Here is a 23,569-nt window from a genome sequence, read left to right on the forward strand (position 1 = left end):
ATGGAAAGAATGGCAATAATTTGCTCAAACTACTGAATCTGAAGCTGTTCATTAGATATGTTTCCAACACACATACTTAGAGGTGAAAATTAACAGGAAACTTTGTAAATATAGAAAAATTCCAAGACAACAACTTTATAAGATGACATATTAACTTGTTCTGTACATTTATATTTTTTTTCATCTGAGGAGTACATTGATTATTCAATCTGAATAAGGCCTGCTAAAATAATGGCCATATGTATTCACATTACTAAAAACTAAAACCTTCTAAATGAAAGCAGTTTCTGAGCATTCTTTGCTGCTGTCACTTTTCTCACCAACATTTTCCACTTAACCTCCTCTTTCTTGCTCTGTTGCATCATCTTCACCTTAAAATGCCTAACATTTTCCAAACATTTCCAATCAAATCTTTGATAAAATAAAAAAAATGTGGTGTGTCACTCTTACCTGCAAAGAGGGACCTTGCAGTAGTCGGGGTCGTTGCACATACGCGAATGCAGCTCGAGCAGCTGCCACATGCGCTTGCAGTGCACGCACCCGCCGGGGACTTTCGTCCTGCATCCCGAGAAATGGCGGATCAGGGCCTCGAGCCCCTTGCATGCCACGAAGCCACAGGCGACGTGGCTCCCTTTTAGAGCCTTGTCGCGAGGCCCAATTGTCCTGCACCCGTCCTTGCAGATGTGGAGTAGAGCCTCCATCGCCTCGTACAGCTGGATGTACACCTTCTTCTCTTCGACTTTCTTTGACCTCTCTTGCCTCCTCTGCGACACGGTTAGAACATAAGACGCTCTCTTCGAGGCACGTTAAGGTCACTTTCCACTAGTATGTAAAAGATTGGTGACTCACTGAATCTTCTTCAACAACGGACTCCACTAGCTCTTGCTCGAGGGTGGGATCAGCGCGCCTCATCACCTTCCATGCCTCGGTAGTGGAGATGCTTTTGAAGTCGCGAACTACCATACGCAAGCAGACGAAGGCAAGGCGTGGAGCGTCACAACTTCTAGCTAGCTGCAGCACGTCTATAACGTTTTCTTTGTTCAACCACCCTCGTTCGAGCGTGTGTTCGCATACTCTTTTAAGCGATGGAACGACGTAAGAGTGTGATAGAACCAGTAAATGGAGGACAAACTTCTGCATAACCTCTTCTCCGTAGCTGCACCATAAAAATCAGAATTTTGACATCTGAAATCATCAGAATATGAAAGAGTGAATGTTCTTTTTTCCTACCAAGATGAATAGAGGAAACGGATGAATGCACGAACCGCATCACACGGTACACCAGGAATCCGAATAGTTCTTACAGGATTCTTGATTTTAGACTGCTGTAAAAGATTCCTAAGGACTGGAGATGCAATGCTCTACAGATCAACGAAACGAAAAACAAAAAACAAACTAATCAGAAACTCAAAACATTGACTATAAAACAATGTAGTGATTGCTAAACTATGCTCACCAGAATACTTTGATGAGCAGCAATTATTGATCCATCATCTGTCAAGATGTGCACATCGGCTCCATACCCCTCACTGAAGAGCTTCTCCCATATATCTTTCGTTTCCTTTGGAACGAAACATGATGCTGCAAGTACCCTATTCGATCTTCTCCTGGGAATTGGAGGAGGTTTTGGAATATCTAGACGCGGACGTGGTGAAAGCCTTGCACTCTCAAGGAAGTCCAAATTATCTGATGAAGTCCCTCCTTCTATCTGTATAAAGAAAGAGGGCTCAAACGAGTCAATAGAAGAGGACGGCCACGAGATCTCAACAGCCGAAGAGCCCATGAACCTCTATTGTTTACCTGCATTGTGGAACATTATAAGTAACAAGGTGTGACAAATCCAGCACGGAAGGAAACGGCTATGGAATCATCAGCATTAGAAAGCTTTGAGGCTTCTCCTTACAAGAGCAAACGTCTAAGAATTTTTCCATTTGAGGTTTGTGGGAGGCTTGCAATGGCAACAACCTATTCTTGGAAAGAGATCCAACTAAGACAACACAAAATTCATTTCAGGTGCCCCACATATTTACTTTTCTTGAAAGAACTTCCATCAGAAGAAAAGAATTGTCCACACTGGTCTTTCTAAATGATCAATTACAGTTCGAAACCCCAACCTATCGGGTGGAAAGGAAAACGTCTTACCAACTTAGGTGCACGTAATCATCTCGACTAGAGAACCCTTCTCAAATTTTCAGTGCTAATGAGGAAAGTAAATCAAGGTTTTCTCAGTAAAGTTCATAATTCACTTTTGTTCTAAAACTATTTTCGAAAGTTGCGGGATTGACCAGAAATTGACCAAACTTATGGTTTTTCCGGCAATTTGCCCTTGACGGCTTAACCCCCCCCCCCCCCCCCCCCCCCCGGAACCCTCCATTGAAATCCAGATAAACAGACCATGCAATTAATGAAAATCACTATTCTAATGGTTGAATCAAACAAAATTGTAGACATAACCAAAATCAGAAAATTTAAACATCAAGATTGATTTTTTCAAGAAACATTGAAGCACAGAACATCAGCCCAACATCTAAACCATTGAAAACAAAGCTTCCCTCTACTAAAGATCAAAACTTTTCCACACATTCAGAATCAAAGAGCCAAAATACGCACGTCACATTCAGCCAATCCGAAAAAGAAACCAGGAATTCATAAATAGAACAGTGGAAAACAGAGCACAAGCTGTGAAGCTTACCTGAAACAGAGTGACAAGTGATTTTTTTAATCCTTTCGTTTAATTATCAAAATACAATTTGATGTATGCAGCTTTTGTAGCTGAAATCAAGGGAAAAGAAATGGAGAAAGGGTGGCTGTGGAGATAAACACAATATTTGTGAACTGTAATTGAGAAAGAGAAAATTTTGGCTGTTGGTGGTGGAGTGGGTTTAGAAAGTCTTGTGACTACTCTATGCTTTTCGATGAATGACGTGGATTCATTTATTGTTTTTCCCCGACCACTAATTTCAACTGACAAGATTCATGATTTGGCATATGTATACCTAATATTCACGATGGCTTTAGAATTTGAGGTGCTCTTTTATCACTATATAATCATTCCCCAATGAAAAATGAAAAGATATTTAATGTATTAAAACAAAAAGATACTTTCCCAATTATGCGGTCATTTTATTTTTACATTTATTTTATAAGAAAAAGAATAATATAGCGAAAAAAAGATGTTATCTATAAATAAGGATTATCTATTACTTTTCCTATTCCATTTCCTAACCCATCACTCATGTTTGTGAGTATGTAATAGGAGATGGAGTAGGAAAAGTTATAGGTGATCCCAAGTGGTTATCTATGTTATTCTCTGTTACATTACCCTTTCACTTTAACTATTGTTGTAATTTTTCTAAAATGAGTGCAAAAATTGAAATGATTCAACTACCATGAATCTAATGGAGTAATAAAGTAGAATAAAGAAAAAGTGGAGATAATAAAGTAAAAGAAATGAAAAAGTAAGAGTGAGAAAATGATGTTATTTTTTACTAGAAAAGGAAATGATTTTACTGATATGGAATGTCCAAAATGAAAAAAAATAAATCTGCTACTATGGAACGGAGCAAGTACGATTTTCTTGTCTCTTATTTCTTATGATTTTTATTTTTTAGTTCATAACTTTTAATTTAATCATATTCTATAAATTATCAAATAATAAATTCAGATTTTCCATATTATTTCGTCCATAAAAATAACTTCATTCCTTTGAGTAGATGTTTCTATCTATTGAGATAGACTCTAAAATTAATTTCATTCCATATTTGATAGATTCTTCTATCTAACGAGATAGACTCAAATTTTCACTAATAATGTATAAGATAATTTATCTTTTTTTTTTATCTCTTTCATACTCTACTAGCTTGGTATTAAAACTGTACAACCTACACCAAGATTATTAGTAATGGATAAAAGTACTCCATTTGCTTGCGACTAAAGATGCATTTTGCCATTTTAGAATATTGTCAATAAAATATATATTTACTCCTTTTCAATTTTAGTGAATAGATCCACTAACTGATTACAATCACATTCTACTAAAATATTACCACTAATATATAAAAATGTGATCCATATTTTATTAACTTTTCCACACATTTTCTATAGAATAAAGTCAAAAACTGGTCTCATACATTTGATCAAAAATATTTTTAGTACTCCACAGTAAGTGTGTTAGTTTATGGTCAATATATTTTGGCTCAATAATTTAACCATGCTTACCTGATTGATGAGTTACAGATGGAGCAATACTAATATTATGAGAGCTGTATACAAATTTCATACCAAATATGCTATGATAGTCACTTTAATTGTTATGTATTTTTATCAATTCATATAACTAAAATCCAGTTCGATTCGATCCAACCTAGTTCAGCCCAATTCACTCATTACATATTGGTAAATTCCTTAATGATAATATTAAATGCATTCTTGTTTTCCTAAAAAATTTTGATTCCTTAAAAATTAAAAATTGACCCTTTATTTTGAAAGAGACTACTTTTCCAGAGTCGGACAGTGTGACAAAATTGTGCAAATTCACGGACAAGATTAGAAATTGGATTTCTCTTTCTTGTTTTAAGGACAATGATACATGGATGACGAGATGTACTTTATTAAAGGGACATAGGGAGTCAAGTTTGTATTAAATACCAGTGCTACCATATAAATACCAATAAATATGGTGAAGAAATCAGTTAAAAGAATGACTAGAAATAGTAAAAAATCGTTTTTAAAGCAAAGAATTGTTAAATCTTTTGGCCCATTTGTTTTTGGGAAATCTCGATTTATGCGAATTTTCTAGAAAAATACTCCCTCCGTCCCACATAATTTGACACAGTTTTCCATTTCGGGCCGTCCCACATAATTTGACCTATTTCACTTTTACCATTTTTGGTAGTGGACCCCACATTCCACTAACTCATTCCTACTCACATTTAATCATAAAACCAATATATAAAAGTGGGACCCACATTCCATTAATTTTTTCAACTCACTTTTCATTACATTTCTTAAAACTCATGCTCGGTCAAAGTGTCCCAAATTATATGGGACGGAGGGAGTACTCTATTAGAATGTTGGTGGGGCCGTGGGGTTTGGACGATGGATGGCTGCTATATTCCAAGATTGGACGGTTGCCACCCCTGCATTAACACTGTCACATTTATTTCTTATAGATAGATTAAATCAGCACCTAGGTTTGCTACATTTATTCATATAAATAAATAAGATTAACACAATATAAATATCAGCGATATCGTGCAAACAAATACTCCCTTTCGTCCCGTTTAAGATGACACATTTTTCTTTTTAGTTTGTCCCAACTAAGATGACACATTTCATTTTTTGGAAACTTTATATCTCCAATGAATACACGCAACAATTTTTTTTACTCATATTAAAATATTGATCTTTCTTTTTCTCTCTATTTTAATATTTTCACCCACATTTCCGCTCTCCAATTAAACACTTTAATCAATAACTCTTAAAATCTCGTGCCGGTTAAGGAATGTGTCATCTTAGCCGGGACAGAGGGAGTAATTTGGTGCGATAGTATAAATTCATGCAAATGTGATAGGTCACACACGAATTGAGTGAATTTTGTGTGAAGTGAAAATCAACAGACACGTAGATTGAACGATTTCACGTGAATATTTAATTATCGCATAAACCTTCTACTGAGATTATGGAGATATTTGATGAATCTTCAATTCCACTCTCTAAACTCACTAAATGCTTCACTCGTGGGTTCTGTTTAGAGGGGAATCCTCGGTTTCTAATTCACTAAATAAGTCTTTTTCTTTTTGAATTCCCAACTTATCATAATTCTTAAAATTTTTCATTTAAGTAATAAAATTGTAAAATTGGATCAGACTTAAATAAGGCCGGTGGTATGTGGCAAATTTTGTGGCTGAAATAGGAGTACTGAAAATCGGCCCACTACTACGAATGCCATTACGATGGAATTTTCTTTTACTACTATTTATTAAATATTTTAAGAACTAACTACAAATATATACTCATAAATATTTTTCATCAAAAAAATAATTATAAATATTTAACACCTTAAATACATAATAACATACCTCAACATCAACATCCACATAGTAAACTGTAAGAGATATAATAAAATCTAAGAAGGTGAGCCATAAATTAGGGCAAACGACTCACACCCACAAGCGTCAAGACCAACGTCTTAATCGCCACTAATTGCAACCTTCTTCCTACGTTGCCGTCGAACAAGAGTTACGAATATCATGATTCAGAGTGAAGATTTAAGTTAAACTAGTTTTAGCACCCGTGCTATGCACGTGACATAAAAGTTTTAAATTATAAATACAAAATAAATGAATATATAAAACCATAAACCGTGTATGGCTATATCTTTCACCAAACTATTACATTAGTACGCACAAAAATAAAATGCATATACAAAAGGCATAAATACACACAAAGTGACAAATGACAAAAAACACTACACAAACATATAAATTTAATAGACGTTTTGTTTTATGAGAGATATATAACAAAGACAAATTCAATAAAAACACGTGTAAGATGGAGAGAATCCTCTGCTCTGTTACACCATAACATAGCGGGGGTTGCTATGGTTAAACGTAACCACTATCATATGAAAAGCAGTAGGATGGTGGAATTTTAAACACGTAGCACTCTAATTCTATTTCTCTCATTGTTTTTTTCCCTATTTCTTTATTTAATTAAATATCCGGTGGGCCAATGCAACTTTTTTACATAGAATAGCCTTACTACCAATAAATTTGTAGAGCTTAATAGAAATAAAAAAAATGAAAACAAATTAGAGAAGGTATTGCTTCTTATTAAATGGTTGTAGAGTTTGATCTTTAAAAGAATTTAGAATCATGGCATAAAGTATTTAAATTGACCAAATGCACATAGTAATAGTTTTTTTTTTTATTTAAACTGAAAATATTGAATGGCTTGGTTGATAGTATGAGATAGTAGTAGTTTTTTTCAAACTTTTTGAAAAAAGTTTCCAATATTGCAACGATGAGACTCGTGAGCAACATTGAAATTTATATTTCATACTAATCCAACTGAATAACTCAAAATATTGAAATTTAAAAATAATAATCAAACTTTCTGTCTGATATATGCTAACTTAAAACTTTTTTACAAATTTAAAACATTAGTGAAACATTTTGTATTTATGGTGTAATTACCCCTCAGTATAGACTAAAACCTTTAATCATTCATGGACTCGTTACTCTTGAAATTGCAACACACAATTGTCAATGACTAAAAAAATGTCTTTTAAGAAATAGGCCAACATGAGCAAACAAATACAAAAATAAATGTTTTTTCACAATTAATATATTCGTTTTTGCCAAATTTAAATTCAATATAGGAAAATATACCTAAACATGAAAAAATAAACTAAGAAAAATTAAAAAATACTTGAAAATTTTATCGTCCCTCTTGAGTTGAAGTAACACCAAATTTACGATCTAATATAAAGAAAATAATGTATAGTATAGAAATATAAGTAAATCAAAGTCAACTTAATTCTAACTATATATAAACTTAATTATTTATTAAAAAAATTATTTAAAAAATATATATTATACAAAGTTCAATAAATAAAAAATGCAAATTCAAAACTGTATTTAATCAAGAAAGATGTACTATAAATTGATTACATAGTTTTATAAGAAGTACTAAAAGCCTACAAAATATTAAACAAAAATTTCAAACAATATACTATAAATTAATAATATTCTAAAACCCTAATGCAACATGCGACGCCTCCATCTCTCTCAAGTTTCTCTCTCCCTCCCTCCTTCTCCTTAACCGGCGGCGGAAATCATCTCCCCGGCACGACACGAACACGAACCCGACACGAACACGACACGAACACGACACAAAATTTTCGTGTCCTTAATGGGTCGACCCGATATGGACACGAACCTAATAAGCTCTGACCCAAACCCATTAATTTCGTGCCGGTTCGTGTCTTGTTATCGTGTCGTGTCAAAAATTATCAGCCCTACATCAAGCACACCACCATCAACATGTTCGAACCGAAACACGACGCCTGCATCACGCAATGGCTGGACTCGAAAAAACCCGCCTCCGTCATCTACGTCTCCTTCGACAGCGTCGCCTCCCTCGGAAAGCCGCAGATGGAGGAGCTCGCACACGACCTCGCCGCGACCAACCGCCCCTTCCTGTGGGAGGTCAGGGCTTCCGAGGTCGACAAGCTCCCCGGAGATTTCGACCCGGGAGAGAGGGGTGTCGTGGTGGCGTGGGGCGACCAGCCGGCGGTGCTGGCCCACTGCGCTGTCGGGTGCTTCATGAGCCACTGCGGGTGGAACTCGACTCTGGAGGCGGCGGCACGGGGTGCCCGTCGTGGCAGTGCCGCAGTGGATGGACCAGAAGACGGACGCCGAGTTTATTGAGGATGTGTGGGGAGTTGGGGTTGGGATGAGATTGTGTGAGAGTGGGATTGTGGGGAGGAAGGAGATTGCGGCGTGTATTGAGGGTGTTGGATCGTTGGCACTAGGATTTCACTTTGTTTTGATTTAGATAATGGATGTATAATTTCTGGTTTAGGAGTTATTGCAGAGATGAATTCTTGCAGGGAGAAAAGTCAGATCTTGAATAGATTGGAAATTGATTCAGCTTACAAATGACTCTTCATCTCTAATATTTAAAGATGGAATACTAGACCCTTCTAGGAAATGAAAACACATGCTAGAGAAATAAAGACTAGTGTCATAATTAGCCAACCTACTAATGACACTCTAAACAAAAAATAATTAAACTTTTGCTGCACATTAACTACAGTTCTCCCTCTTAATGTGCTGCTCCATGACACCAAGAAGCTCTCTAAACTTGAAAAACTTTTCCTTTGGAAGTGCTTTGGTGAAGATGTCTGCCACTTGATCTTCGGACTTGCAAAATGTGAGCTGAACTTCACCTTCTTCAATGGCTTCTCGGATGAAATGATATTTGATGTTGATGTGTCGAGTGCGGCTATGAAAAACAGGATTCTTGCTCATAGCAATTGCTGATTGGTTGTCACAAAACAGCTCGGTAGCTTCCTCCAGCTTCATTCCAATATCGCCAAGAATCTTTCTCCGCCAATACACTTGTGATGTCGCCATAGCAGCTGCAACATATTCAGCCTCGGCAGTTGATTGTGCCACACTCTCCTGCTTCTTTGAAGTCCAAGAAAACACACTTGAACCTAGAGAAAATGAGTAACCCGTAGTACTCTTCATGTCATCCAAACATCCGGCCCAATCGCTATCACAATAGCCTTGCAAATTAACTTGGGCACCTTTGACATACTTGATCCCAAAATTTGTTGTGCCTTTGATGTATCTAAGAACTCTCTTTGCTACACCAAGATGGATTTGACTCGGACTATTCATGAATCTTGACAACATACTACAAGCAAACATAATGTCCGGTCTTGTCTCACAAAGATATAACAAACTTCCAACCATACTTCGATAGATAGAAGCATCAATCTTCTTTTCACCATCTTCTTTCTTCATTTTCTCATTCACCACCAATGGAATCAAAGTTGGGTTGCAATCACTCATTCCAAACTTTTTCAGAATATTTTCTACATATTTTCTCTGGCAAATAAACACCCCATCATTTTCTTGGTATATCTCCATACCCAAGAAATGATGTAGCAGCCCCATATCACTCATTTCATATCTCTTCATCATCTCAATTTTAAAATCATGTATCATCTTCTCATCATCACCACAAAACAGCAAATCATCAACATATAAAGCAACAATGAGAGTAGATGTACCTTGAGTCTTCACGTACAAAGTAGACTCACTTTTGCTCCTTTCAAATCCTTGCTCAATGAAATATGCATCGATTTGGCTGTACCGAGCTCTTGATGCTTGTTTCAATCCATACAATGCTTTCTTCAACCGATAAACTTTATCTTCGGCACCTTCGATTATAAAACCTTGAGGTTGCTCCACATAAATTTCATTGGTCAATTCTCCATTCAAGAAGGCTGATTTAATGTCAAGTTGGTATAATAACCACCCCTTTTGAGCTGCAAGAGCAATGAGCATCCGGATTGTATCCAAACGTGAAACCGGCGAAAAAGTTTCATCGTAGTCAATTCCGGGCTATTGTGTGTAGCCTTTTGCTACAAGTCTTGCCTTGTTTCTTTGAAATGATCCATCTTCATTTACTTTAACTTTGTAGACCCATTTCACTCCAATGATTTCTTTTTCTCGTGGGCATTCGACCAACTCCCATGTCTTGTTCTTTTCGATCACATCAATTTCTTCTTGCATAGCTTTTCTCCAAGCTTCTTGCTCCATTGCTTCATCAAAATTTTCAGGTTCTATGAGGCAAACATTGCATCTCTCTTAGACATCTTGCAAGCTTTTCATTCTAGGAGCATGACTTGATGATGATGTGGACGAACTTGGATCCGAGTTAGAGCTTGAATCATTTGGGGATGAAAAATCTGCACCTTCATCACCATCTCCCTCATCTTCAACAGTTGGAGCTTGTTGTGTTTCATCAATGCTTAATCCACTCTTCTGCACTTCATTTACTTCCCAATTCCAACTTGCATTTTCGTCGAATATCACATCTCGACTTGTGATAACACTTCTTGTCTTCAAGTTGTAAAGTCTATAGCCTTTGGACATGTTGCTATAGCCAACAAGTATACATTTCACACTTGTTTCATCAAGCTTTTGCCTTTTTTCTTTTGGAATTTGAGCATAGCAAACTGACCCAAAAACTCTCAAATGCTTCACTGATGGCTTTCTTCCACTCCATGCTTCAATAGGAGTTCTATCCATCACAGCTTTTGTTGGACATCGATTCAGCAAGTATATTGCTGTATGAACGGCGTCTGCCTAAAAACTTTTAAGCAATCCTTTGGCATGAATCATTGATTTTGCCATCTCCATCACCGTCCTATTCTTGCGTTCGGATACACCATTTTGTTGTGGTGTGTATCCAACACTTAGTTGTCTTCAAATGCCTTATTCTTCACAATACTTGGTGAATTGATTTGAAGTGTACTCCTTTCCATTGTCACTTCTTAGCACTTTGATGGTACGACCACTTTGATTCTCCACAAAGATCTTGAATTTCCGAAAGACTTCAAACACTTCGGATTTTTGATTCAAGAAGTAAACCCACGTCATACGAGTAAAATCATCAATGAAGAGAATGAAGTACCTGTTTCCACCATTAGAATTTATCGACATTGGTCCGCACACATCGGTGTGTACAAGCTCTAGAGGTTCCTTTGCTCTCCAAGCAACTCCTTTTGGAAACGGTAGCCGGTGATGCTTTCCAAGTGCACATCCTTCACAGACATGCTGCTGTGTTTCTTCAATCTTTGGCAGACCATGGACCATATTTTTGTTGTGTAGTAGCTTGAGACTATTGAAGTTCAAGTGGCCAAGTCTCAAATTCCATAACCATGATTCATCCATTACTTGAGCTTTCATTGCCATATTTTCAGCATACTTAAATGTGAGAGGAAAGCTGCGACTCTTCTCCATTTGAATTTTTGCCACGATTTGCTTCGCCCCCTCTTTATCTAGTATGACACATGAATTTCCTTCAAAATGGACAGTATATCCATGTTCAATAAGTTGACCAACACTCAACAAATTTTGCCTCAAATTTGGTACAAGTAGCACATCACTTATGCGCTTCATCCCTTTCTTCGTGTCAACACTTATCGTCCCTTTTCCCTGGGCTTTGACAAGAGCACCATTTCCCATCTTAACTTGAGAATTTACAGATGTATCAATGCTGACAAAGATGGACTCATCACCTGTCATGTGGTTACTACAGCCACTGTCTAGGTACCACATATCTTCATCTTTTTGTTTTTTGCTTTGTGAAGCATAAAACATATATTCTTCACTTTGCTTTTCTTCCAAAAAATTTGCATGCTGCTGCTGTTGTGGTTGATTGTTGGCGTAGCAATCCTTTTGAAGATGACCAAACCGACTACATTTGTGGCATTTCGGCTTGTCCTTAAACCAACAATCCTTGTACTCATGGTTACTCTTTCCACAATGAGTACACTTCTTCCCATTTTCAGCTTTGTGAAAACCTCTACCACCATGTTTGGTTTTCTCTTGACCTCTTCCACGACCATAGGTTCCACTACGATTTTGTTGGCCACCACTAAACGAAGATTCACCAACACTTTTAGCATTCAAATGCAGTTTTGATTGAAATGCACTCTCAATCGGCTTTTCCGATTGCCTTAACAGCCTTTCTTCATATGATTTCAAAGAACCCATCAGCTCATAAATGCTCATTTTAGAAATGTCTTTAGTTTGCTCGATAACAGCAACTATAGCATTAAACCTTTTTGGAAGACATATCAAAATCTTTTCTATCATTCTCTGATCTGAAATCTCTTCACCATACACTCTCATTTGATTTGTGAGCTCAATAAAACTTGAATGAAATTGATTTAAGGTTTCATTGTCTTTCATTTTGGTATTCTCAAAATCTCTTCGTAGAGTTTGTAGTTTAATGGCTCTAACCTTTTCATCTCCTCCAAATTCCTTTTGAAGAATCTCCCATGCCTCATTTGATTTTTCAGCTCCCATGATTCGAGGGAAAATCGAATCGGCGACGGCTTGTTGGATCTTTGACAAAGCTGCAGCATCTCTTTGCTTCGTCTTCTTTAACTCCTTTATTTGAGCTGCCGTAAGATTCTCGTTCTCGTTCGCTTCGTCGTAGCCTTCATCGACGAGCTCCCACAAGTCCAATGAGGCAAGTAGTGTCTTCATCTTCTTGCACCAAAACTCAAAGTTCTCTCCGGCAAAGATTGGTAGAGAAATATGTTGTGAGTTCTCCATTTTGTATGAGATACTCTGCTGTAACTTGACAGCAACTATTGCTCTTTCTTTCACCTTCTTGACGCTTTTTGTTGGAGAAATCCTAGTATTTCAACTAGGCTCTGATGCCAAACTGTTGGATCGTTGGCACTAGGATTTCACTTTGTTTTGATTTAGATAATGGATGTATAATTTCTGGTTTAGGAGCTGTTGCAGAGATGAATTCTTGCAGGGAGAAAAATCAGATCTTGAATAGATTGGAAATTGATTCAGCTTACGAATGACTCTTCATCTATAATATTTAGAGCATCTCCAGTAAGACTGGACGTCAAATAGCCCTCACATAGCCTTCACACTGCCACATCATCAGCACTACAATTCTCCTGCCACATCAGCTTGCCACATCAACTGGACATCAAATAGCCCTCACATAGCCTTCACACTACCTATCCACATCACTAATAACAATTATATAATTTAATTTACACTCGTATCAACATACGAAATTTAATTTACGAGACAAATACATTTAAATTGAATAATACTATTAAAATTTCAAAAAGTACAATAATTTAAAAAAAATACATTCAAAAAAATTACATTTAAAAAAATTACATAAATTTACATAAAAACTAACGCCTTGCAATCCTCCGCGCCCACAACTCTTCAACTAAATCCTTTTGGAGTCGAATATGAGCCTCCGTCTGACGCATGTCGGCATGTGCTTGGAGGAGAGCTTCTTCATTGTGAGGTACCCCACCTCGTACGTTGGCGGTGGCGACGCCGTGACTTGGACCGGCCTCATTATCGTCGTTGGCCCAATCAGTCAGTTGTACACCTTCATCTTCGACAATCATGTTGTGCATGATAATACAGGCGTACATTATATCAGCAATGCAGTCGACATTCCACAAACGCGTTGGTCCCTTAACTGCAGCCCATCGAGCCTGAAGCACACCAAATGCGCGCTCCACGTCCTTTCGCGCCGACTCCTGCCGTGTCGCAAAGTAGGCCTTCTTCGCATCTGATGCGCACCGGATCGTCTTCACAAAGACGGGCCACCTAGGGTATATCCCATCCGCCAAATAGTAGCTCATATCATGCTGGTTGCCGTTGGCAACAAAACTGATGGCCGGACCGACGCCCTGGCACTGCTCGTTGAAAAGGGGCGACGAGTCGAGGACGTTTAGGTCGTTGTTCGAACCGGCTATCCCAAAATACGCATGCCAAATCCACAACCGGTAATCAGCTACGGCCTCGAGGATCATCATGGGATTTTTTCCCTTGTAGCCGGTCGTGTAAAATCCCTTCCAGGTAGCGGGACAGTTCTTCCACTCCCAATGCATACAATCTATGCTGCCTAACATTCCCGAGAACCCATGCTGATCCCCGTGCATCCACAGCAGATTCCGGCAATCTTCAGGGGTAGGCTTTCGGAGATACTGATCACCGAATACTTCGATCACGCCCTGACAGAAATACTTCATACATTCGATGGCAGTCGTCTCACCGATGTGGAGGTATTCGTCCCACATGTCTGCCGCGGTGCCGTAGGCCAACTGCCTGATTGCCGCAGTGCACTTTTGAATAGGGGTGTGGCCGGGTCTGCCAGCCGCATCGTGCCTGAAGCGGAAATACAGATATCGCTGCTACAAAGCATTAACAATACGTATAAACAAGTCCCGCCTCATCCTAAAACGACGCCTGAAATGGTTGGCGTTAAAACGCGGCTCCTCTGCGAAGTAATCTGTGAACAGGCGCTGATGTGCAGCTTCATGATCACGATCAACCACTTGTCGACGGTGGACAACTGGTCGTGGGCGAGGTGCCGCCGGCTGCATATAACTCTGCATCCATCGATCAACCTCACGGCTCGTATAGGCATCTAGCTCTTCGTTCATCATACGCTCGTACTCATCCGCATCCCCACCACTACCACCGGCATTACTCATTTCTTAAATTGATCTTGTACAGAAAGTAAGGTAGAGAGAGAGTACTCGTTAAAACAAGTGGTGCGAATGAAAATGACGTTCAAAGCGCGTATATATAGTGTTTTCAAAAGAAAAAAAAATAAAAAATAAAATCTGACGCCGGTTTGACGCCGATCCGGGACCCACAATGGCGCCGTGAGGATCGGCGTCAGAACCGGCGTCATCGCGCGAATCGGCATGGCCACGCCGATTTTGACGCCGATTTCGCCGACGCCGGTTCCAATGGTTCGGCGTCAGAACCGGCGTCGGCGAAAAATCGGCGTCGCGATTTTGACGCCGGCATTGGAGATGCTCTTAAAGATGGAATACTAGACCCTTCTAGGAAATAAAAACACATGCTAGAGAAATAAAGACTAGTGTCATAATTAGCCAACCTACTAATGACATTCTAAACAAAAAATAATTAAACTTTTGCTGCACATTAACTACAGAGGGAGTTGTGGGAGGGGAGAGAGGGGTTGGTTTGAGAAGGAAGGCTTGTGAGTTGAAGAGATTGGCTAAGGAGGATGTGGGATGTGGTGGGACTTCCACTAGTAATATTCAGCATTTTGTTGAGGAACTTTTGCGTAGTCGACCGTCTCATTTTTATCGTCTTAGGTTTTAAGAAATTGTTTGATTTTGTAAAAAAAAGAAATAGATTCTTTAAAGATAAATAGTAGATAGACCTCACATTTCACTAATAATTTCACTCATATTTTACTATAAAATTAATACCCCTATATATAAAAATGAGTCTCACATTTCATTTCCTTTTTCTGCCCACTTTTTTTTATATTTTTTAAAATTCACACCAAACTTAAATGGATATTCTAATGACGGATGGAAAGAGTAATAAAATAGTAATAAAATTATATAATGATTTTATAAACTGTGTGCTCTATTTACAAAATAAAAATAAAAAAATAAATCAGATTTACTATAAATACGTTATCATAAATCAATAAATCATACTCCATTCATAACACCTCAACCTTCCCATCTGCCTTAAAATTTATGTTTATTTATCTATAAAAAAATGAAATAATAAATCATAACTCCTTCTAGAAACTATTATCGTTATCATTAAATGTAATTACCACAAAATAGCACCAATAGCACCAAATACCATACACCTTCTAGAAAACGCATTTAATTCATCGTAAAAAAACAAATAAAACAAATTCATGCCAGCCTCAGAAATAGCTACATTTCTTTGTAATCCCCACAACCCAAAATTTGTCACATCTATATATATAAACACACATATTTAGTGCAGCAACAAATGGCAGCTCATGTTCTAGTCCTCCCGTACCCGGGACAGGGCCACATCAACCCGGCCCTCGCCTTCGCCACCCGCCTCGCCTCCATGAGCCTCTCCGTCACCGTTCTCATCACCACTGACTTGATCAGCAAAGCAACTGTCTCCTCCTCCTCCTCTGCCTCTGTCTCCATCGCCCGCATCTCAGACGGAAAGGAGTCCGTCGAGGGCGAAGAGTCCTTCGAGGCCTACTTCAAGCGCTTCACAGCCGTGCTCTCAGCCAACCTGGCCGAATTCATCGACCACAACCCAGCTTATAAGCTCCTCGTCTACGACTCCGCGATGCCGTGGGCCATGGACGTGGCCCGGGCCCGGGACTTGCTCTGCGCGCCGTTTTTCACGATGTCGGCGGCTGTGTCTGCGATTTTCTACCATTTGAAAATTGGGGGTTTGAAGTATCCTTACGAGGAATGTGAGGCGGTGAGGCTGCCTTCGTTGCCTTGTCTTGCGGTCAAGGATTTGCCTTCTCTCTCTACGTTTATGGATGCGAATCAGACGATTTTGAAATTGCTTTGTGATCAGTTCTTGAATCTTGACAAGGCGGATTGGATCTTCATCAACACGTTCGACATGCTCGAACCAGAGGTGTGTGTTACAAATTACTATTTTCTTTGTCTAATGATATGCAATGAAATTATATGGTAGGAAAGATAAATCATTTATCTTGGCGTTATATAACCAAAACTGATCTAAAATGTATATTTGTATCATATTTTGTTTATTTATCTTCTCTCCCAGATAGTAGAGTGGATGGCCAGAAAATGGCCAATCAAGACCATCGGCCCAACCATCCTCCTAAACCACAAAGACAACAACAACCAAACCACCATCAACCTCTTAGAACCAAAACACGACGCCTGCACACAATGGCTTGACTCCAAAGAGACCGCCTCCGTCGTCTATGTCTCCTTCGGAAGCATCGCATCCCTTGGAAAACCCCAGATGGAAGAACTCGTACACGGCCTCGTCGCCAGCAACCGCCACTTCCTATGGGTCGTCAGAGCCTCCGAGGCCGACAAGCTCCCCCGGGATTTCAATCCCGGGGAGAAGGGCCTCGTGGTGGAGTGGTGCAACCAGCCAGCGGTGCTGGCCCACCGCGCTGTGGCGTGCTTCGTGAGCCACTGTGGGTGGAACTCGACTCTGGAGGCGGTCGGGCATGGGGTGCCCGTCGTGGCCTTGCCGCAGTGGGTGGACCAGACCACGGATGCTAAGTTTGTGGAGGATGTGTGGGGGATTGGGGTTGTGATAAAAGGTTGTGGAAGAGAGGAGATTGCTGAGTGTATTGAAGGAGTTGTGGGAGGAGAAAGAGGGGTTGAGATGAGAAGGAAGGCTTGTGAGTTTAGGAAATTGGCTAAGGATGCTGTGGAATGTGGTGGGACTTCTATCAATAATATTCAGCATTTTGTTGAGGAACTTTTGTGTAGGTAGTTAGCTAACGTGGGAATGTGTATCCTACTTTTATATACTCTCTTTGTTCCTTGTTAGTTGAGTAATTTTTTCAATTGATTTCTCCATTTTAAAAATTATCAATATAAATGAGTTACTTTTATTATTAATAAAATATACTTTCTCCAAAAGTATATCTTTTTATGTTACATATATTAAGACTATTTTTATGGATGGATGAAGTATTTTGTTTTCAAATTATAGATTAATTAGAAATGGACCAAATTTTATAAGTTAATAACCATTTTATCCCATGAAAATATTAGTGTATATGCTTTTTTTTTTTATTATTAGTGTATATGCTTCATGCTCCTAATTTGATGTGTCATTGGAGGTATTGGATTGGATGGCAAGGCTATGGCCAATCAACACTGTTGGACCTACTTATCTGCGATTCCAAAAAAAGCAAGAGATCGGTCTCAAACCATATCATCAACCTGTTTGAGCCAAAACAAGATGAAGACTGCCAAAAATGGCTCGACGCCAAGGGGAGCGGCTCAGTCGTCTACGTCTCGTTCGGAAGCTTAGCGTCTCTCCAAAAGGAGCAAATGGAGGAGCTCGCCCACGGCCTAGCATTGAGCAACTGCCCATTTTTGTGGGTGGTGAGAGCTTCTGAGATTGATATGATAAAGAATCTTGATTACAGAAAGGCCTTATTGTTGAGTGGTGTCATCAGCCACAGGTACTGGCCCATAGCGCCGTGTGGGGGTTCAGGATTGGAGTTAGAGCGGGCGAAGATGGAATCATCGGGAGAGAGGAGATTTCGACACAGGTTAAGCAAGTTGTTGAAGGAGATGAAGGGATTGAGCTCAAGAAAAATGCTTGCAAGTGGAAGAGTTTGGCTGATGAGGCTGTGGAACAGGGTGGGACTAGTGCTACTAATATTGATGAATTTGTTTCCACACTTAAAAAGTTATAAAAATAGAGATTTTTGTAAGATGATACTCACCTTATTCCAATTTACTTGAGTCGTATTTCCCAGTATCTTAAATACAATACTGTTTCTGTGGTTGTTGGGTCCAATACCGAAGATGATTTGGTGAGACTTTTTTTCGGGTACTGACTAATATAAACACAAACATAAACTAAATTTTTGAAAGGAAAAGAAATGGCAACAAAAATTATACATATATATAAAACTCAACAAATGTGTGTAAATACAAAATGGGCCTTGAGCTTATCTTGTGTGGATTCTCTGTAAATACACCATTCCTTCTAAGCTTAGGCGCTAAAAATTAATGGATTCTCCCATTCATTATTTCCTGCAAATTATGCATATAATTATAAAAACTCAACGTATGTTTTCTTGTTTTCGTTTTCGGTTTGTGTTCTAATTCGTAACGAAAGTAAAAAGAACGCGGGAGCATACCAGGGGAGTTTGAAAGTGTCTTTCCACCATCCTTGTTTGGAGCATGTCGTGACAATCTTATCCAATTGCATTATGATCTGAGGGAACGCCGGCCTCACACTGGGACTCGAATGCCAGCATTCCTCGATCAACCTGGGGCACACCACCAGCATTAGGCGTGAGCTGAAAAAACGCTTTTCTTGTTTGATTAGGCGAATATGACTCACTCTTTTAATGCTGGAGGAAAAGATTTGGATTTTGACTTGAATGATGGTCTCTTTCCATCTAAACAAATAAGCCTAGCAGCGTCGTCTGCAGACTTTGAAGAGAATGGCGGAGAACCCTCCATCATCTGGTAACAGAAGCGTGGCAAAATGTTTTGAAACTTGATCATTTCGTACGAACTGAAAGTGCTTCAATATGTATAGTTAATTATACCTCGAATAGCATAACACCAAAAGAGTACACGTCCACACTTTTGTCGAATGTTTCGTTCTTGTACACCTCCGGTGCTAAGTACACATCTACAAATAGCACGGATGGCAAAGATTAAGATCGTAAACTACTTATATATGAAAATGTTTAATCACGAACTTATGTAATGTGTGAATACTCACTTGAACGATCTGTGGCCTCGGGCTGCAAAAGTTTTACTTTATCAGATACCGGTGGTGATAACTTAGTAACACCGAACCCTGCAACCTTCAGCTGCCCTCCAAAATCCAGCAAAATATTTCTGGCACCTTACAAAAGTTGCAAATATGAAAAAAGAGTGAATTGGAAATGAAACACTCCATCGAAGTGGAAAGTGTTCGGACACTCTGACCAACTTAAGCATTCCGTTGCCTTACTTTGGCTTTAAATCGCAGTGTATGATCGGTTCTGGTTTGCATTCATGAAGACAGTTCATGCCCCTGCACAATAAACATCATATAAAAAACCAGAACGCCAGCAAATATAGAAGTAACATCAGATGTTCGACCAGACAGCTCGTTGAGCAGATTAACAGAACAGGTGGAGTATGTCTTTGTAAATCAGCATAAGTACCTGGCAATTTCAAGAGCAAATCTCAACACCTTAGACGTGGATAGACGCCCTTTCTTTTGAAGGTAACTAGCAAGGTCACCCTGAAAAAATTAGAGCAAAAATAAGCAAAGTGGATAAACAACCTCTCATCCACCGAATTCATACGAGACTAATGAAACTAACAAGCCATATAATACTATACAATCCAAATTCAACATTTCATATGAATGAACAATGTTTCAGTCAAAACACCAGTAGACGGTTAAGATAGCAAAATAGACGATTACAGAGAGAGAGATGAGTACTTTAGAATGATGCTCCAAAACGATCATCATAGGTATGTTTTGGGTGACAGCACCAATAAACTGAACCACGTTGGGATGCCGAACCTTTTCTAACAAGGTTAATTCATGCCTGAACACATTTCTGCAGAGTAGGCATAACAAATAGTCCAGTTCAGGAAGTAATACACGAATTGGAAAATTAAATAACTAGTTACTTGTATAACAAAAATATGAAATTTCTTTTATTATAAAGATAAAATAAATAAGCTAGACGTAAAGCTGGAATAAGAGCAGCACATACATCGAGTCACGGTCTGCATGGCCGTCCTTGTCGAGTATTTTTACTGAAACTTTAGTGCCATTCCATTTAGCAACTTGATAAGATCCCTGTCCACAGACATAAGAGATGCAGTGATTAAAAATTAACAACCTAGAGAAGGCAGAATCACTCACCATGCTTGCTTATCAATTAAATATGAGCAATAGGTTATGCATACAATATATTAACGGGGCATGATAGTAGCACGGAAGGCCATACCTTAGATATGCCATCACCTCTTCGTATTTGAATGTCCAATGGATTGAGCTCATACTCTGGAACTTCCCGAGGATTTGCAACTGTCATGGGTGTCTTTTTGGTTTTCTAGGAAAACGAGACAAAATTTTATTAGTGGCGGTGAAAAGAAAATAACCAGCTTCTCCAAAAGATATATTCATACTTACTGGAACGTTAGCTCCACGAGATTTCAATATATTAAAAACTTCCACATTTCCATAATATTTTGCATCAGCAGCAGCCTGCCATGATCAACAATTCTATCAAAGTTATCACGGTGGGCCTAGTTTCAAAAAAACGTGAACGATACTCAAGTGCTATATATGTAACAAGGAAGCATTAGCTACCAATGTCAGTTAAACAGCCTTAAATTTTTGCTAGTTTTAGAAAGTTCCAGAAAGCACTTCTAAAAGATATAAGGACTCAGTGGCCCAAAACCATATCCATCAATTGAACTCTTATTGATTCATATTCTGGGAAACTAACCTAGTCCAAATAAGCAAGAAAATCCACAACTAAAAAGCTTCCTGTGTGTCGAAAACCCAGTGTTCGCGTCATCTTGCATAAGCACTCATTAATTATTCAATAAAGAGACTAAAACACAAATCTTCCTTTAGTATCTATTTTACATTGTAAACGGATGTAAATACAACACGCAGATTGCAGAACACAACAAACAAATAAAAAACAGAGCAACAAGTAACAATTGAAAAGAGATATGTACCGTGCTGCCCCATCGATCCCGAGCATCAATATTGGCCTTCCTGCTAAGAAGAAGCTTGGCGACGTCGACGTGGCCCTCGCAGGCGGCGATGTGGAGCGCGGTCCGCCCATCCAAATCAATGCTATTCACATCAATCCCTTCATCGAGCAGCTCCTGCAACCCCTCCACGTCGCCCCTGCACGCCATGAACAGCAGCTGCATTGTGCTATCGAGGTTGCTCGGCACCGTCAGCTCCTCCTCCCCGCCGTCGCCGTCCGCCGCCACCGGATTCCGCCGTATCGGGTCCATCGACGACTGCCGCCCGAACCTGAACCGGAAATTGTTCCGCCGCGGGTCCAGCGAGTTCTGCCGCTGGAAACTGAATCCCCGATTCATCTTCAACGACCCCGTCGAAAACTGGCTCGAGATCCCGCGCTTCAATTGGGACGCAATATCCATCACTCAATTCAATTCAATTCACGAAACTGTTTCTGATCACGCCAAAAACCATAACCCCCCACCCAATTAATATTAGGGCCCAGGGAAAAAAATTGAAAAATCCCCCTTCGATTAAGTTAAATAAGATTGCATTTTTTGGCGGTTTCGCCTCAAATTGAATTCCGAAAATCAGTGATGCTCCTCAAACCAACACTGTGCCTTGATGAATTCGACCTAATTTCTCTCCCAAATGAAAAATTGGGGAACTGGGGCGGGGAAATGGGGTAATCCAATATGCGTCCGTTGATGAATTTCAACAATTGTGGTGTGCGAAGTGGAGAAGAGGTGTGGATTTTTTTTGGGATGTTTTGTCAAGTTGTTTAGGACTATTTTGGAGGGAATTTTGGAGAGTGGATCGTTAGAGAGAGCTGGAGAAGAGAGCCCTCAAACGGAAATGGAAAGGAATGAAGGAATGAAAAAGGAATGGATCCGAGTGAGAGAGGCCAAACAGATGGGAGGGGAAGAAGACACCATAATTTTGCATGTACTTTATTCCACTCGATACCCGAAACAGACGTTATTACATTTTCTTTTCAAAATTTAATTGGAAAAGAATAAAAATCAATCAATTCTAGGAAAACAATAAAACTCAATCAATTATATTGAAAGTCAGTCGGAAAATTCACAAACTTTGAATTTGTTAATTGTATTGTAGTATGCAGTTAAAGAAGTTAGTATATAATTTGAAAATTAAATAATAAGAACTCACTTATTTTGGATAAACCATATATGACTCGATTAATTGTATTGTACTATACTTTTTTTTAATATTAGAAAGTTTTCAATCCTAATAGCTATTCAAATCAATCAATGAATATTGGCATTTTCAGTTAAATTGAAGTCCATAGTCGTTAATAAAATCAGATAAAGAGATGGTTGAACATTAGGACACTTGGCATTAAAATCTGTGTAGGGTATAGTTTGAAGTGAACAAAAGTGGTCGAGTTTAACAGCTATTTATGATTTAGTGTAAAATTGAAACTTACATATATAAATAAACTCTTGATAATTGAATTTTAATAGATATTTTTGAAGAATTTTTTTAGCATGACAATAAATATTATTTTGAGAAATTTGTCGATTGCAAAAGACAGACAAATAATCACATATAGTATGGGCCATTACATCACATCACTATAGGATTTAAAATATTTTGTAGTAAATCATAAAATAATAAAAATAATAAAAAATAAAACTATAGGATTTAAAATATTTCATTTAAAGATAAAATGCAATTCAATTAATAAAATATTTAATCTCCTTCTAATATACTATCAGAAATTTGAATCATCTACGTGAGATAATAATTTTAAATGGCTAGCTATTTTAAAAAAAATATTACCTATAATTTGTACTCCGTACAAAAAATCATAAAAGGATAAAATAGGACTTTAAAAGCGATGGATAATTTTTTTAAATATATGTTATATATAATTCCATGTGGGCAGCGTAGGTTCGTAATAATTTGAGATGTGGTGAGACTTTTAGATTAATGATATAATTAATGAAGTAAGATTAGCACCATAGTGTCATTTTCTACTTTGTGCAAATTTGCACTAAGAAATTGTTACTACG

General features: G+C 38.5%; 3 protein-coding genes across 5 annotated transcripts; 1 reads left to right on the plus strand and 2 right to left on the minus strand.

Moving 5' to 3' along the window:
- Positions 1-111: 111 nt before the first annotated feature.
- On the minus strand, positions 112-2,939 carry LOC121809398 (BTB/POZ and TAZ domain-containing protein 3-like). Of its 2 annotated transcripts, XM_042209993.1 has the most exons (7): positions 2,693-2,939; positions 1,801-1,987; positions 1,457-1,708; positions 1,231-1,361; positions 850-1,156; positions 451-764; positions 112-381 (listed from the first exon to the last, which is right to left on the minus strand). In XM_042209993.1, exons 2-7 carry the CDS (start codon positions 1,804-1,806, stop codon positions 261-263), a joined length of 1,131 nt encoding a protein of 376 aa, XP_042065927.1. In that variant the 5' UTR covers positions 1,807-1,987; positions 2,693-2,939; the 3' UTR covers positions 112-260. The 2 variants fall into 2 exon arrangements, with proteins under 2 accessions (XP_042065927.1, XP_042065926.1); XM_042209992.1 differs by lacking the exon at positions 1,801-1,987 and having other exon boundaries at positions 1,457-1,800; positions 2,693-2,937.
- Positions 2,940-16,049: 13,110 nt separating this feature from the next.
- Positions 16,050-18,623, plus strand: LOC121809667 (UDP glycosyltransferase 9-like). Of its 2 annotated transcripts, XM_042210418.1 has the most exons (4): positions 16,051-16,718; positions 16,872-17,557; positions 17,914-18,181; positions 18,256-18,586. In XM_042210418.1, exons 1-4 carry the CDS (start codon positions 16,098-16,100, stop codon positions 18,496-18,498), a joined length of 1,818 nt encoding a protein of 605 aa, XP_042066352.1. In that variant the 5' UTR covers positions 16,051-16,097; the 3' UTR covers positions 18,499-18,586. The 2 variants fall into 2 exon arrangements, with proteins under 2 accessions (XP_042066351.1, XP_042066352.1); XM_042210417.1 differs by having other exon boundaries at positions 16,050-16,718; positions 17,914-18,623.
- A 65-nt stretch (positions 18,624-18,688) lies between these two features.
- LOC121809668 (integrin-linked protein kinase 1-like) lies at positions 18,689-22,467 on the minus strand. The gene is made up of 12 exons (XM_042210419.1): positions 21,518-22,467; positions 20,961-21,035; positions 20,776-20,880; positions 20,539-20,624; positions 20,259-20,379; positions 19,975-20,054; positions 19,779-19,841; positions 19,545-19,663; positions 19,366-19,451; positions 19,155-19,279; positions 18,949-19,080; positions 18,689-18,841 (listed from the first exon to the last, which is right to left on the minus strand). The coding sequence occupies exons 1-12, from the start codon at positions 21,953-21,955 to the stop codon at positions 18,835-18,837; spliced, it is 1,437 nt and encodes a 478-aa protein (XP_042066353.1). The 5' UTR covers positions 21,956-22,467; the 3' UTR covers positions 18,689-18,834.
- Positions 22,468-23,569: the final 1,102 nt, after the last annotated feature.

Source organism: Salvia splendens, chromosome 6, assembly GCF_004379255.2.
Source record: "Salvia splendens isolate huo1 chromosome 6, SspV2, whole genome shotgun sequence".
Classification (NCBI taxonomy): Eukaryota; Viridiplantae; Streptophyta; class Magnoliopsida; order Lamiales; family Lamiaceae; genus Salvia; species Salvia splendens.

Excerpts from the sequence above, each read along its gene's own strand:
- LOC121809667 (XM_042210417.1), top strand. The coding sequence starts at position 16,098 with ATGGCAGCTCATGTTCTAGTCCTCCCGTACCCGGGACAGGGCCACATC. Across the intron at positions 16,719-16,871 it reads TCGACATGCTCGAACCAGAG|ATAGTAGAGTGGATGGCCAG; the intron begins GTGTGTGTTACA and ends CTTCTCTCCCAG. Across the intron at positions 17,558-17,913 it reads GTTGAGGAACTTTTGTGTAG|GTATTGGATTGGATGGCAAG; the intron begins GTAGTTAGCTAA and ends GTGTCATTGGAG.
- LOC121809668 (XM_042210419.1), bottom strand. The coding sequence starts at position 21,955 with ATGGATATTGCGTCCCAATTGAAGCGCGGGATCTCGAGCCAGTTTTCG. Across the intron at positions 20,881-20,960 it reads CTCGTGGAGCTAACGTTCCA|AAAACCAAAAAGACACCCAT; the intron begins GTAAGTATGAAT and ends TCGTTTTCCTAG. Across the intron at positions 19,842-19,974 it reads TTTGCTCTTGAAATTGCCAG|GGGCATGAACTGTCTTCATG; the intron begins GTACTTATGCTG and ends TTTATTGTGCAG.
- LOC121809398 (XM_042209992.1), bottom strand. The coding sequence starts at position 1,783 with ATGGGCTCTTCGGCTGTTGAGATCTCGTGGCCGTCCTCTTCTATTGAC. Across the intron at positions 1,362-1,456 it reads CTGCTCATCAAAGTATTCTG|AGCATTGCATCTCCAGTCCT; the intron begins GTGAGCATAGTT and ends GTTGATCTGTAG. Across the intron at positions 382-450 it reads TGCAAGGTCCCTCTTTGCAG|GCATTTTAAGGTGAAGATGA; the intron begins GTAAGAGTGACA and ends GGAAAATGTTAG.